The 15531-nt window shown below is 35.8% G+C and overlaps 2 protein-coding genes and 1 pseudogene across 3 annotated transcripts in view; 2 read left to right on the top strand and 1 right to left on the bottom strand.

Annotated features, from left to right (window-relative positions):
* Window positions 1–3986, top strand: part of PAK2 (p21 (RAC1) activated kinase 2) — a 37382-nt gene extending 33396 nt beyond the window's left edge. For both annotated transcript variants that reach the window (XM_026692367.2, XM_026692297.2), the window contains exon 15: window positions 697–3986. In XM_026692367.2, the coding sequence (XP_026548152.1) occupies window positions 697–783 (87 nt within the window). In that variant the 3' untranslated portion in view covers window positions 784–3986. The remainder of the gene's footprint in view (window positions 1–696) is intronic.
* Window positions 3987–6565: 2579 nt separating this feature from the next.
* LOC113412293 (aquaporin-12-like) lies at window positions 6566–13551 on the top strand. The gene is made up of 3 exons (XM_026667820.2): window positions 6566–7213; window positions 10529–10645; window positions 12741–13551. The coding sequence occupies exons 1-3, from the start codon at window positions 6607–6609 to the stop codon at window positions 12920–12922; spliced, it is 906 nt and encodes a 301-aa protein (XP_026523605.1). The 5' UTR covers window positions 6566–6606; the 3' UTR covers window positions 12923–13551.
* Window positions 13552–14390: 839 nt separating this feature from the next.
* On the bottom strand, window positions 14391–15233 carry LOC113412899 (galactose-3-O-sulfotransferase 2-like; annotated as a pseudogene).
* Between the last annotated feature and the right edge of the window lie 298 nt (window positions 15234–15531).

Raw genomic sequence — 15531 nt, 5'->3', positions numbered from 1 at the left:
TCTTAAAATTCTTGGATATCTAGATAGAATCTTTCTATTCCTTTTGTATGCATCAAGATAGTAAATGCCATATAGTAAACCAGTGGCAAACAGATAATTGCAGAATCCCCACCCTTCTGGCTTAAGTACTATAAGATTGTGTGATTGTATCCAGATATTCTATACCTCCACTTGTTCGTTTTCCACTTCAGCTTCAACTAAAATTAAAAGCCTGTCTTTAACATATAGATGCAGGGTTCACATTGCTAATGCATGAAAATTGTCATGAAGGGGAGAAAGGAAGACAATTACATGATTTTCCTAGATGCTTGTAAAGATACAGCTAAGAATAGTCACTATTGTATATAGAAGGATGACAACTGCACTTACGTCAGTGGAATTCCTTAGGATAGAATTATCTCTATTCATAGCATAGTAAGGTAGTTAAAATTATAATTATTTAAATATTCTGGTAAAGAAATGGTGGAAGAACATTTTCCTTCATTGTAATATCCATCTATGGAGTTACTTCTGTGACTTAATGTCTTGAGTACTGAAACTTCCCCAAGGTTGCATGCTTCTCCTTTCTTTTAATATATTCTTATCATTACCATGTTTGTGTATAATTTCATTTTTGGATTGTTTTCAAAGTGTTTCTTTTGAAAAGGTATTTTGAAATATCTATCCATTAAAACTTCCTGTTTCTTTTTCCATTAGCATCCTTTCTTGAAACTGGCAAAACCTTTGTCAAGTTTGACACCATTGATTCTAGCGGCCAAAGAAGCCATGAAGAGTAATCGCTAGCATTGCTGTTGTGACCTTCATCATTCCTGGTTTTGTTTGTTTGTCTGCTTTGTTTTTTGTTTAAATCTTCCTATAATATACAAGTTGTTGCTCTTGTTAGAGATGTTGAAAGTCTGCAGAAGGGAAAAAAATTCACCTCAGCTCTAAGATACAAGAGAAGAAAAATGGTGATAATAGTGAACTTTTTTGCAAGTCTTGAAGAAGTTATAAACTGAATCACTGGCCTTTTTACCACTTCTATAGACAACTCAATATTTTGCTGTGCCAATGAGTTGTTTTTCAGTGACTTTGCTGTACCAGTTCCCATCTGTGCTCTGATTTGAACATTTGCAATACTTGAATAATTGATTCAAGCTTTTAGAGGGAGGTATTACTGTAATGTGCTGACCTTTTTTCACCTTAGGTTTCCTTTGCTAGGCAGTAATTCAAAGCATGGGAACGTTTGAGTTACTTAAGACAGATAGAAATGTGAAAGTTCCTCTTTCTCCTTTTAATATGCAGTTAGGTATATGCCTTCTTATGTTAACCATCCAGATACCTGGGGATTGTAACTATTCAGTAACAGTTCTGAAACAAAGAACAGAAGACAGAGTGGAAAGAAAGCAGCTCAGCACAACTGGATGTAGAAATTTGTGCATGGACTTTGTAAAATAAGGGAAAGATGCCTCTCATTGTTGGAAGGCAAATGCCTGCTGGGTAATGGGAAAAGTATTTTCTTTTCAGTAATGAAACCATCCTTTGAGGTTGGGGAGAAAACCCCACTCCTGTGAATTGTCTTCCATTTGTTCCTTGCCTATATAGGCTGATTGGTAACTTTTTTAAAGGGATGTTGGTGCCTTCTGATTTTTAAAATTACCTTTCTTTGTATTAAATACATTTTGTATATGTTGTACATTTTCTCTTCAAAGCAAATTTGAAATTGTCAGGACTAAGTATTAGAGGTTTCTTTCTTTCTTTCTCTCTCTCTCTATCTATATATATATTTATATTCATACTATTTCTACTAATAAAAGACCCAGAAGATTTGCAAAAGATCCAAGACTTTTATACGATTCAGCTGACTAAAGCCTCAGAACACCGGAAGTGCTATTTTAGATAAAAATGGGAGAGGGAATAATTTAGGTTCAAAATTATTGGAATTGTCTTGTGAGTGACTAAGAAACTTTGTCTTGGTTATTCTTCCTCTTGAAAAACTTTACTATTAAGGAGAAAATCAGATAAAGTGCCTCTCATGATAAAAGAAACTGATTAGATTTATAAAATTAAGCCAACATCTGGTTAAATGGGGCAAGATTTGGAATCTCACATTGCTCAAATTTAAAATCACTGTATTTTTGTGACCTTGATAGAACATTTCTGAATGATAATGTGCCAAATACTAATATAAGACATTGTTTAATTTGGTGCTCTAGCTTTCTTGCATTCCTAGATAATATTTTGGGGAGAGCTTCTAAAAGCCCTAATTAAAAAGCTGCCTCTTGTAACTTTTCTCATGGTCAGTGCTAAGCCCTTTTTCTATTTGTGAATAATTTTCATATCAGAAGATCATGATGAAGGTATTGTAAAATGGCTGCTGGCCATGTTGTAGGTTTTAATCCACAGTAGTACAAAGGGCTCTAATTCCTATTCACCTTGGAACTTTTTTGCTTTCTGATTGATACCAGCAATGCCTTATTAATGCAATTAAAACAATATGACACTTGTACATCCATATCTTGTCAGAAGTATTACTCGGAAAATTGTGTAACAAATCAGTCTATTTATTTTCAGAATATTTTGAACATGCTTTGGTTTGGTCCAAGAAGGTGTGATATCCTAGTCTGAGATGTATTTTAAATCCAGTTCTTTCTTTTAAAAATGGCTTTCAATGTTAATATGGAAGTTAAAATAATTTGATCTTATATTGATAAATTTTTAAGACATTAAAACTTCCAGTTAATTTAATTTTTTATTGGGTGTTTGTCTGTTGCTGGCAATGGAATATGTAGAAATGAAGGCTTCTGTGGATATGTATGTTTTAATGTTTTTTATAATAATATGAAAATGTAGTTCTTTTCTGAATACTTAAAATTCTTAACATTTATTGTCACCTTAATAACATGGATTTTAGTAAATAATGAACTGAATTTTAACAATGTTTTTCAAATCACTCAAAGTTTCTTACAATTAACACAGGAATTGAAATAGACATTACTTTGCCTCAAGGTATTCAAGTACTCCAAATTGTGTCTATTTGATATTCCTAAAATGTAATATACAGCTTATATAATCATCTAATTTTTGTGCCCATTGTTCCATTAAAAAGGATAGAAATGAATTGATGGGAACATTCCATTAGATAAATAAAGCAACAATGTTTGGTTTGTAATTTGTATACTTTGGATTGAACATTTGTAACTTGTTTCAGACGCAGAAGTAGAAAATTTACATTAATCAGATTTTCAGAAATAAAGAATAAATATTGGCTGCTTCATTCAGTCATGAGGTACATATTTCTGAAACATAATTATTTTTGGTCAACTTAAAACATTGAACCAGATTAAAATTTAAAACTGTCCATCTTTAAAGCACACAATACCTGCAATTTTCTAAATCAAAATTCTGTTTTGTGGAGGTTGCTGAAGAGAGGATATTTTGGATAGCTATGTATTATTAAAACGGGGGTGACAAATGTTCATGAGTGTATGAGTTCATAAACAGAACTCATCACTTTCACCAAGTAACTAAATCAGCTTTTGGATGTTAGGCAAGATTGTCATGTATGTTTGATGGTGTGATACGGTAATGAGAAAGAACATATTTCATTAAAGCAAGCTTATCTGGAATGATGAGCTCTTATTCTCCCTCCCTCCCACTTAGCATAAAGTGAAGCATGTTTGATTTGGGTTGGAGTCATTCATCATTTGAAATTACATCCAGTTAAATGGTCATCATATGCACACTCTGGAACAGTTGGAGTCAATTAACTTTTCTATTAAGTGTTGAAGAATTTGTTTTTGTAGCTGGAATTAATGATTTCTTTATTTGTTCCTTTCTTTGTCAGATGGAGATGAAAATAATGCAAGCTTTTAATTTTTTAAATTGCCCTCAAGTTTTGTATAATTTAATCCCATTTTGTTATTTAATGTTACCACAATATTAACTACTGTATTGCCTGTGTTTAATGATTCTTTCAGGGCTAGAAATAAACATTTTTAAAATGATTGCCAGATCTCTTTCTTCTCACCCAACACCTAGATTAAATAATAGATCAATCAGAAAACATTTGTATTTACTTGTGTATTTCTTTGGTGATTCATTGGAGCATACTTGCAATGTAATTATCATTTATCTTCAAAGCTTCCATGGCAATGTACCAGCTGAAGCATCTTGGTGCTAATGATTAGAGCTTTTTTTCTGGACCATTCTTTGTCTGCTTAATTCCTCTAGAAAATCAGCTATAAACATGTTAGAAGAGTGAAAAATACGACTGAATCTGTTGATCACAAACTTCAACTAATAACTGACAACACTAATTGAATGTTAATTCAGTATTTTCCTATACCAATGAACTATCACTGCCTATTTAATATTTTAGATGATTCTGGAACTGATTATGCATTGCTATTACCTTTGAAAGAAGTGCTAGTGGGACACCTCACATTTACTACACTTAATTTTTTTGGTAATGAAAGCAATACTGTTACAAAACCGGTCGAGGTCAATATTAATGTCATTAATTTTATGCTAATAACTACACTTTAAGAAGCTTAGAAACTTTAGACTGGGAGGCATTTAAAACAAAAAATATAGATGACATAAAACAAAATGATAGTGGATAGGGATCCTGACTGGCTACCATTACCAGTGCCAAATATAATTTTTAATCTGTATTACATGAAATTGACAGTACCTCTAAAACTGATCATTGACTTAAGGCTGTAGAATTACAGGTAGTCCTCAATTTACAATAGTGACTGTTCAAAGTTACAATGACACAAAAAAATGAGATGACAATTTTTACACATTCATAGCAGCATCTCCATGGTCACATGATCAAGTTCAGACACTGCAATTGATTCATTTATGAGGGTTGCAATCTCTCGGGGTCACAATCACCTTTTGCAACCTTCTGATAAGCAAAGTCAATGGGGAAGCCAGATTCACTTAATCGTATTACTAACTTAAAGTGCTGTGATTCACTTAACAACTGTGGTAAAAATGTAAAATGGGGCAAAACTCACCTAACTCTCACTTAGCAAGATAAATTTTGGGCTCAATTGTGGTTGTAAGTTGAGGCCTACCTGTATTTATGACCCAGTATTAACTTGTTTCTCAGTCTGAACGTAGTCATCATCAATAGTTACACAAAGAAATGGAAAACAAAATACATGTCATGGTTTCTCTGATAAAATGGCTGAAGCCAGGAGAACACTGAGATTGTGTTATACTTGATACTCTTTGTCATGGTGGTGGTTGGTCCTGAAGATCTCTATGGAAGGAGAAGGTGCTTAGTTCAGCTAGTAAAGACAGCACTAACTAGACAGGCAGTTCTTTGCCTCTGATCTGTATGAAAATGTGGTTTTGTCTATCAGATTATGGGATTGCACTCTGCAGCTAAGCAACTACATTGAGTAGTTTCAGTAAATTCAAAAACATTAAGCCATAAATTGGAAATACCATATTAGCAGGACAAGACTCTGGTCTTGGGTTATCTTTTCCAAAATAGTGTTTTATTCAGAAATTCTGTGAACTACTTCAAAGTGAGTGTGGCCATCCCTATAACCCACAATATGTAATTTATATGAAGAATGATGTTAAGGATATTTTAAGTTCTGAAACAAGTTGAGGAAATATTGTAGTAGAGAAGTCAACACAGTGACAAGAAAGATCTGTAAGCTACCTAGTGTCATCTTGGCGAGATGGTGAACTCTAACAATAAATAAAATCAATCTGGAATTTCCCTTCCATAGCAATGAAGCTTTAAACTAGCATCCATTGATAGCAATGGAGATGATTTTAAAGCCTTATAGGAAAAGTGAAGAAAAGGGCTGATTTTGAAAAATTGGTGAAGCATAGTGTGGATAACTAAGTTTTTAGCCTTAAAGAGTTCAAATGATAAGATTATAACTTTCACATTTTGGATGTATGGAAAGATAAAGATCACTCTAATAAAAACATGCTTGATAAAGTTGAAGGAAAATGCAGAAGGAAAAACTTGTAATGTTATGATTGGAACAATAAAAACCGTGGGTATCGCTCTGATAATGTGATAACTGAAGATTGAACACTTTTCAAGACAACTGTCTAGACTCAGGGCTGCCATGAAGCAACATTGACTTGAAGGCAATTGACAACAACAGTAGGAAAAGCCATTCTCTCTAGACAGTTATTGAGATAGAGTAAGCTTTTGAATTCAAGAATCTCAACTGCTTTGCCCTGGGAGTCACCTGCTGGTTTCACTGGTTTCTGAACCAATTCCAAGCTGCAACTTATTAATGCTTTTTCTTAGAGGGAAGGGCTTAGTGGAGTTTCTAGGGATGGAAAAAGGCTTATGTGAAGTTTACTGGAAAAGAAGACCAAAGGTGAAATTCTGGTTAGAGTGGTTGCAATGTGATAAGGGAGCAGCATTCTTCTATCTGAGCCAGTTTCTTCATGGTGCTAAATACGTTCATTTTCCCAGACATTTCTGTGATCCTATTAACCTGGTACCTATCAAACTATGCCACGTTTGCTTAAATATGCTTTTAAGGGAAGACTAACAGTTTCTCCTCCCCTCTCTTTCATGCACTGAAGATTATTTTTTTGAGTTAGAACTAATACCTCTCCAGTGTATTTCTCAGAATGTCTGGACTGAATGTCTCAATCATTTTTTTCTTCTCAGTTGTAACTCTTTGTGAATTTGCTAGGCGATTCTTCAAGAGAATTTTTCCATCTAAGGTGTATTTTTGTCTTGCTGGTGAATTGGCCAGTTCCTTCCAGATATGTGCTTGCTACCTTGAATTGAAGATGCTAAGGGAGATTGGCCCATGGGGTGGTGGCTTTGGCCCAGATGTGAGCCTGACTCTCTTATTTGTAATCTTCTTAGCTCATGGTGCCTTTTTTGATGGAACTGCTGCCAACCCTGTAATTTCACTTCAGGAATTTCTAGCTTTGGATTGTTCTTTTGTAGGCAGTATTGTTAAAATTTTGGCTCAGTTTCTAGGGATGGAAGCAGCTTGTGCTTTTACCAAGAAGTACTGGTCCAAGGAATTTACTCACTTCCATATGATCCAGAACTTAATGGCCCAGGATTGCAGCTCATCTCTCAATACCTCTATCTCCCAGGGCATTTTTGTAGAAGCCATGGGTTCCTTTCTTTTCCAGTTAATTATTCTCAAGCTTCACACCTGCTCTCCCATGTACAGAGTTCCTATTGTGGCGCTCAGTATCACTGCCTTGACCTATACAGGTAAGGATTGCTATCCAATCTTGCCTTCATGTACATTGAGAAACTAAAACAACTGTTTAATACTTGCAGTGTTTCTACATACCTATGGCATTCAATTAAATATGTTTCAGTGCTTACATTCTATGTACATCAACATGATTATTATAACTTGCCTTTCCTACTTCAGAAGTGATGAAAAATGGAAACAAATCTTGAAGCATTCACTAGAAATGATAATTATTTTTTTACTATAATGACCTTCTTAGTGAAAATTGTGTATTCTTCCAAATTATCCTCTTAAGGTTTCATATTGATGCAGTATTGCTGCTTTTGACCCTCTGTCCTTATGGCAAAACAAAACACAGAATCTAGAAGAATGAAGTGTTCCAGTTCAGTTAAAAACAGACAGTAAGAGCCTGATAGGAACAAAGCATTAAATAATCACTTTTTTGTTCAATTTATCAATTTACATTGTATTTGACATTGTTATCAAGGAGCAGTAAAAATTGAATCATCTCCTGGCTACCAAAAGCTGCCAGCTGTGATGATTCTACTTTCAGGTATAAACTTTTTGTCATCTACTTTTTTATTTACACTGCTGTTGTCCACATCTGCCTGAATGTTCTGCATTTCTTCAATTATGTATTAAATTTCTTTGATTAAATTTTCAGTTCAGACCTCTCATCCCTCTATTATAACTATCAATCTCTTCTTGGATCCTTGATTTCCAGAGATAGCTTGTCATGCCATTTTAGACTCTCTTGTTTAGTTGTTTTCAGTCCAACTTTCCCCAAACTGATGCCCTCCAGTGATGATGGTTACTGCATTTCCTGAAGTAAATTCTGGAAACTGAAGCTCTAGCACTTCTGTAATGTGGCAGGTTGACAAGGATAATCTAAATATTCATGGTGCTAAAGTTATCTTGCCTTTATTGCAACTTGAATACATAATAATGATCAGCAACTGCAAGGTATAGGATGAATCAGCAATGTGGAAGTAAACATCTATTTTCAAAAGCAAAGCTGTGATTTCATAGGCTAGAACCCTAGAGTATGATAGGATATATGTTTATCTAGGGTCAAACACCTTCATACATACAATCTGCAGTACGGGATAGCATAGACACAGTATACCGACACAATGTACTCTATATACTGAGATAAAAGACGTTTAAACAATAGTATAATCTTAAATTCTTGATTGTGAGGTTAGGTGTCTGGTGTAGGGACCTAGAGTGGCATGGGCAGGTGTGTTTCCAATCTCTATCCATGGATGATGGAATCTTTTAAGGACATATAGCAGGATTTGGGAATACACTTCTGAATAGAAATGATCATCTAGGAGGCAAAGCTAAATCACCCTTCGAGATGAACCTCACTCTACAACCACCTAGCAAAGGCGCTATATGCTAGCTGGAATAATCTGGGAAATGTCTGTAACTCTTAAATTAAAAGTGGGAGATTTTGTTTCTATTTGCACTCCTCTTGAATGTTACTGTGTTGTGTTTTTTTTCCTTGGGTATGGCTACTTTTCATTAATATTCTACTTTGAAGTTAAAGTTATTTATTTTGGTATTCTTTGCTTAATAAATTCTTTAAACTTTTAGCTCACTGGCATGCTGATTGCTTTTTAATTTATTAATCTGCCAACAGTTTAGTGTGGCCAAACAAATGGGGGAGGAGTATTGTTGACTGGATCTTACAGTGACTAAGATGACAAATCATTGAATCTAACAATCAGTTATAAAATATTGGTATAATAATCAGCAGCTAAAAAGGGTCTACCTAGACAGAGTAAACAGATTTTTCTGTAGACGTATATTTTCACAAAATGCCTCGTTTCATTTCAAACTTCTCTTGAAGTCAATCAAAGTCTTAATATGAGCAAATATGTTGCAAAATTTTATATCCCTTGCCTGATGATCATGAAGTTGAAAAATTGTATTGCAAAGTGAACGTGGTCAGGGAGCTCTCAAAGATGATTAAGAAGCCGACATGCAGAGCTGCATGCAAATGTCTGTAGAAATGTGGCCCAATTCCAGCATCAATTAAATGTTGGAAACATATAGGAGAACATGCACAAGGCTCTTAAACCTATATCTTAAGCCAAGTGTTAAGAAATGAGCAGGTTGAGCCCAAAGGTGGGATCAAACACACCATCAGTTTGGAGCTGCTGCACTCCTACCAGAGACCCAAGTCTACTCCACACAGTCAGAGACACACACAGAGTGAATTCCTATGACCTTATCTACTGCCAATTTGGTCTGACTATTAGTAGATCAGATTCTTGTGTATAGGTAGCATGTAATAAACATGTAGTACTCCTATTCCCGGATTCTTGCACCTGACACCAAGTGGGCTCATGACTCCTATAATTTTTGTATTGCATCTGGGAAATAATTGTTGCTGTAAATTTTTGCGTGATGTGCAGTATGGTATTTGTATGACTCTGAGCAATGTGGAAGTGAGTCTTAATTGTTTAATATATAGGACATCACAGAATTAAGAAAACAAGACAGGTGAGATATTTTTTAGATGAATATTTTATTTCACATAACATTTAAATGATATTTGTTTTTAAGGTTGGTTGCTTTTCTAAATATAGATTAAAAGGTTGTTCTCCAGCTACCTGAACATATTTTATTCATTTTTAAAATCCAATTTGAAAGTATGCAATCATAAGTATTTGCTTCTAATTACTTTCCTGGTAGATATGCGAAATAAGATGGCATTTGTGCTAAACAACTGAGTATTGGGATGTTGCTCTTTGAGGGGGATGTATGTGAGTATCCATTGTATTGTTGAATTCTTGCCAGGTGGTGGTAAAATGGGAATCCCAAATAAGAGCAGATGTGTTAAAATCACACACACATAGATCAGTGCTTCTCAATCTCAGCAATTTTAAGATGTATGGACTTCAATTGCTGGAATGTTTACTGGGGAATTCTGGGAGTTGATTCCATAAATTTTAAAGTTGTTGAGGTTGAGAAATGATGCTCTAGATCAGGGGTGTCAGACTTGCAGCCTGTGGGCTAGATGCACTGGCCATGCCTACCCCTGGTTTAGCTAAGGGGGGAAAAGTTGCAATATGTCATGTGGCAATGTGTAATCGCAAGTTTAATACCCCTTCTCTAGATTGACATACTGCTACCAGATGCTGTTCCTTTAAAAAAACACCCGAAAGAAGGAAATATTCAGTAGTTAGGGTGGATTCCTCCTGTCTTTTAACTTTTGTTCCAACTTGAACATGTTGAATCTGATTAATTGGGGCACATGTTCCTGCATATGCCAAACTAAGAATAGATGGATTAAACTGTTTGCTTTTCCTCTGCTGCAGCTGCACCTGTCACAGGTGCTTTTTTTAACCCCGCCTTGGCCTCTGCTATGACCTTTTCCTGCCCAGGAAACAGTTTACTGGAGTATATGCAAGTTTATTGGCTGGCACCTATCTCAGGTGAGACTCTTCCCAAAGACTTTAAGAGTTGCAACAGTTCTTGTAATTGAATATTAAGGGTCATTTGAAGGAACGGTAACATTCAAGCCAAATACAGGTAATCTTCACTTAATTTCACTTGTTCGGTGAATATTCAAACTTACAATAGCTCTGAATGAGTGGGACTTACAACGGAACCACAAAGTTCCGGCTGTTGCAGCATTCTGCACTCAGGTGATCACAATTTGCTACCTTTATTGCCAGCTTCCAACAAGCAAAGTCAATGGAGAAGCTGGTGGTGAAATTGTGCCCCGCCTGCTATACTGCCCAGCCAGGTGATCTTCCTTCCTTCCACTAGCATGAATACCTGGGGCCACATTGCATTTTATCCCCTTCTCATAGTGGTAGAGCTGCACCTTTCCTTTGTATTCTTGCTTCCGTGCATCAAAGCAGTTTGAAGTCAAAGTAGAGCAGAACAAACTACAAGACCCCTGACCTCGCCCTTCTCCTTCCAGCCTTATGTCCTGCACTGGACTTCCTGAAAGCTGAGACAGGCTTTCCAGATCGCCAGGGTGGCTCAATCTGTATCTACATTTTCCAATGTGCCACCTCTGCTGTTTTTAGCTCCATATATGCCTTGGCCAGCAGTCAGCAATTGGTTCCTGCCTTCCTGCGTTCCCCCTCTTCCTCTTGCTGCCCCAATCAAGGCTTACTTGCTACAGCATCACAATAGGATGGCAGGGTCAATGGCAGAGAGAGATGCAATGATAATTGGCTGATTTCCTAAATATTTTGTGAGTGTCCCAGGGATGGGATGGCCGACAGGGTGAGTGGTGAGAGATGTGCTTAACAATTGTCTGAGATTTGCTTAATCCATGTTGGTTCATGAAAACAAATTATTCACCAACCTAGGAAAGCTTATATAGGTTAAGGGGGGGAAAAAAGAATAATTTTAATTAACTAGGAAACAGGAAGTAGTTCCATTTTCCCTTATGGAAATAAATTGGCATATGTTTTAATAACAAAAAATATGGAGATAATTCTGGAATCAAAATAAGATATCATTAAGACAAATTAAAATTATTGCGGTACTGGCAATAGTTGGAAGCCAGTCCTGAATTGATTGAAAATACTGCATTAAACAACTTAAATATATAACTTTAAGTTAAATTGTAACCATACAGAAGCTTAATTCTGTCCTTCTATAGCAGCATATCTTGTGAAAGGTGAAAGTTAAGCTCCAATAGAAATGCATAGTTATGGAACAGCCACAACTATCAACATTAAAAGAAAACTTACTGTAGGGATCCTTGCCAGAATTGGGAACACACACATTTACTCACAGGTTGATCTACTCTTCCCATCTCTCCATTTCTCCATTTCCTGGTCACCATCACATTTTTTTCCATTGAATTAGCAGAAACATGCTAATTAAGCATTAGTATTATTATTCTGCTCACGTAATCCTTTTGAATATTATTGCTTCTTAATTGTTAAAATGCTGTTAAAGGAAGACTTTCAAACATAGAACCAAAGGAAAACATACAGATTTTTTTTAAAGTGGAAATGGCAGAACAAAAATCCATTTTTCTTATTTGAGTTTTTGTGGGCTTGCTCTTCTTTTGTTCCAGTGTGAGAAAAATACTTGAAGCAACCATGCAGACTTTTTTTTTAAACTAGCTTTTTCTTTTCAATAAATCCTTTGAGGTTTCAGCAGAATCTGTGCTGGCAATTGTATAAGTTTGCACAAAGAGAAAAAGATGCATTCCCTGATTAGAACCTGCTGAATAGTTTCATATTTTTTCCAAGGCTGGCTTAAGCACATTATTGTCTGTGAAAAAAATACTCTCCTTTCCACTCTGTGTCTAGAAACAAACTGAGCTGGTACCTGACTCTTATTTCAACAATGATACTAGGATAGCATCTTCCATTGTAATGAGCAGCAAACTAGGTTAGGTTATCTTCCGGTTCATCATTCACCATGTCACTGTTCTGTAACCGGTGCCATCTTGATTCCTACTCATTCTTGCCTTAAAAGAGAAAAAGACACTTTTCTGACATAAATCACAGCAAAACAAATAGATAAAAATTTCCTGTTGCTGTTTTTTCCCTGCAGGAATGCTGTTAGCCCTCCTTGTATATCAAGGAAATATTCCACGCTTCTTCCAGACAAACCTGCTTTATAGTCAGAAGAAAAAATACAGAGTATTTAAAGGGAAAGTAATGTCGAACTCTGTTGTTGAAGAGAGACAGACAAAAACAGAGAAGAAGAACAGCAGTTCTGGACTGATTAACTGAATGGAGCACAAAGGGTTAACACTGCTGGATGGGAGGCAAAAGCTACTTTTCTGTGTAAATGGTAAACGAGGCTTTGAAAGGGCAGTTCGCATGATATTATGATGTTCCCAAAACTGGAACCTTCTAGATGTGTCAAATTTCAATTCCCATAATTTCTAGCCAGCATGAAATGTGTACTATGATTTTTAATTGTGGGAGTTCTAGTCCAACATATTAACCAGCAGAAAGCTGATGAAGAGTGTACTGTTAGATGCATGAAATAACAGCCTTTCATCAATTGTTACAAAGGCATGCATTCATTATGGAATAGGACTTTAAAGCTATATGTTCAGGGCATCTTCTGAGGAAAATAGTGGGGATATTCTTCAAACTATGGCATCCTTTGGAACAGATAAATATCTTTATGGTATGGCATAGGTATGGCTTGAAATAAATAGTGAAATCTGAACAAATATATTAATAAATATTTGATGTGAAATTGTACTTGTAATTTCCTATGAAAAAGTAAAATGTTACATGAGATGAAATGTTATATGGGCCTTCTTTTCAGGCTCTTCTTGAAATTTAATTAATACAAGCAGCAATCTAGGTTTCTTTAATGCAGTTATCCCTATCTGATTCTCACAATAATGTGGCTATCATTTCTGATTTCTTGTTATACAAATTTCAGATACAATGCAATTGTGCTATATTCTCCAAGATCCTTTTTTGGTGATGTATGAAAAATCCTTGGTCAAATGTTAAACAATACAGTGATAAAAGATACCTAGAGCTGACAGCTCTTAACTGGTATTTCCTTCAAAGCATCATTTTTTAAAAATAGATCTGTTGGTTTCTGCAATCTCACTATTCCAACTATAGGATTCTTGTTGATTGTAAAGAGATAAATATATATTGGCGTTATCAGCTACAAATAATGAGAAATTCTGTAAAGTACTGAGCCACAGAAAATTAGGTGACAATGCTCAGAATATTGCATTAGAGACTTTTAGGTATGTAGAAAAATACTTACTTTTATTTTATAAATTTGTAAGTTATATGTGGGGATCTCAGTTGTTGCTTGGTGTGACAATCCAAACTTTGCTTGTCTTTCCCCTCCTCCTATCAATACTTAAAAGTGTAATTATAATGAAGAAGGAAATCCTTAGGGATTCAGGAATTGTGCTGGCAACTTAGAGAAGCAGGTTGGGTAGACCTGAAAAGTGAGATCTTTTCTCATCTGGAACTAAAGATTCATGATAATAGAAAAAGAAAAATTAATGCTATGACTGGGTATGTTTTCTAACTGGTCATTTCTCCTCGTTCAGATCAGGTCTACAGTTTTGATGGTGTCATGAATTGGGAATCAGTCCTACCATGTTTAACCTGTCCTACACTTCTATGGTCTGAAGAAATAAGCAGGCTTGCTAAACTTCAAAACTTTATTGAGGAACTACTTCTTATACAGGAAATGATTAAAGTGCAGGAGTCACCATGCACAGGCACATCTTCTTATTGCCTTATCCAGTTCAAGTTCCAACGAAAAATGTTTGCACTGGTATATTGCAGTGGGACTAATGCCTGGTCTCTAATCTTCTTTGGAGATACACTATCACCTTTTTGAAGGCAATTCATTGCCAGCTGTTTCTGCTTCTCTGCAATACCTTCACTTCCTGCTTGATACATTCCTTGCCAATATGTAAATATATTTTTCCCCAAAAAGTCTTGTTGAAACGCATATAGAGTTCCCAGTCTAGCTTATTCCGGCTCTTTCATTTATCTACAGAATCTTTTGAAAGCTGAGATTTGATAATATTATCTCTTTGGTTAAGAGCAGGGCTGTCAAACTCCCGGCCCACGGGCCAGATGCATCACACGCTGCCCACGCCCACGCTCGGTTTAGTGAAGGGGAAAAAAGTCCTGATACGTCACGTGACGACACCGTGATGACGCGAGTTAAGGGGGAATGAGATGACATCATCCAAGACCCAGCACAAGATTTCCTTCAATATCATCATGGACTCAGCAAAATATTCTGAGAGGAGAACTAAATCAAATTCTGTTTCAGTGGTTCTAACTGAATATTAATTGAATATTCTCTATTGAAAAGTTTCCATTGTGATTATAACCAAAATCAAATGCCATTAGATTCTTGACATAATGGCTGTCATTGTCTGTGGCATTATAAAACAGGGATGTCTGATTGATAAATTCTTTAAACTTCTGGCTTTAATGAACGGGGGCCCATTGTAATAAGTAAATGAAGAACAGGATTCTGAAGGATGGTAAAGTAGAATGTCCCATCTAGCAAGACTTTGGCAACCTGGAATTGGAAGTAAAGAGAAAAGCATTTTTAGGGAAAACATACTCTCCACATTCCTACCCCCCAAAAATCACAACATCCACTAGTTTCACTATTTCCCTGAAGTTTTAGTCCATGGGTGTCAAACTTGATCACATTACGTGACATATCGTGATGTTTTTTGCTTTTGTGGACCTGGGGTGGGCATGGCCTACATGTAATGCATCCAGCCCAAGTTTGACACCCCTGCTCTAGTCAATACATTTCTCCTGTTTTTAACATATTTTTGCTTTCCCTCTGTTTTCCTTCTCTTCCTTGACTGTGAACT

The sequence above is a fragment of the Notechis scutatus genome, chromosome 4 (assembly GCF_049901735.1).
Source record: "Notechis scutatus isolate UNSWTSFEM ecotype Mainland chromosome 4, rNotScu1.2, whole genome shotgun sequence".
Classification (NCBI taxonomy): Eukaryota; Metazoa; Chordata; class Lepidosauria; order Squamata; family Elapidae; genus Notechis; species Notechis scutatus.
This window is presented reverse-complemented; position numbering and strand designations above follow the sequence as displayed.

What these genes read in the sequence shown, in the direction of transcription:
- LOC113412293 (XM_026667820.2), top strand. Translation starts at nt 6,607, where the DNA reads ATGTCTGGACTGAATGTCTCAATCATTTTTTTCTTCTCAGTTGTAACT. An exon ending in CACTGCCTTGACCTATACAG is followed by an intron (nt 7,214 to 10,528) that starts GTAAGGATTGCT and finishes CCTCTGCTGCAG; the next exon opens with CTGCACCTGTCACAGGTGCT. An exon ending in TTGGCTGGCACCTATCTCAG is followed by an intron (nt 10,646 to 12,740) that starts GTGAGACTCTTC and finishes TTTTCCCTGCAG; the next exon opens with GAATGCTGTTAGCCCTCCTT.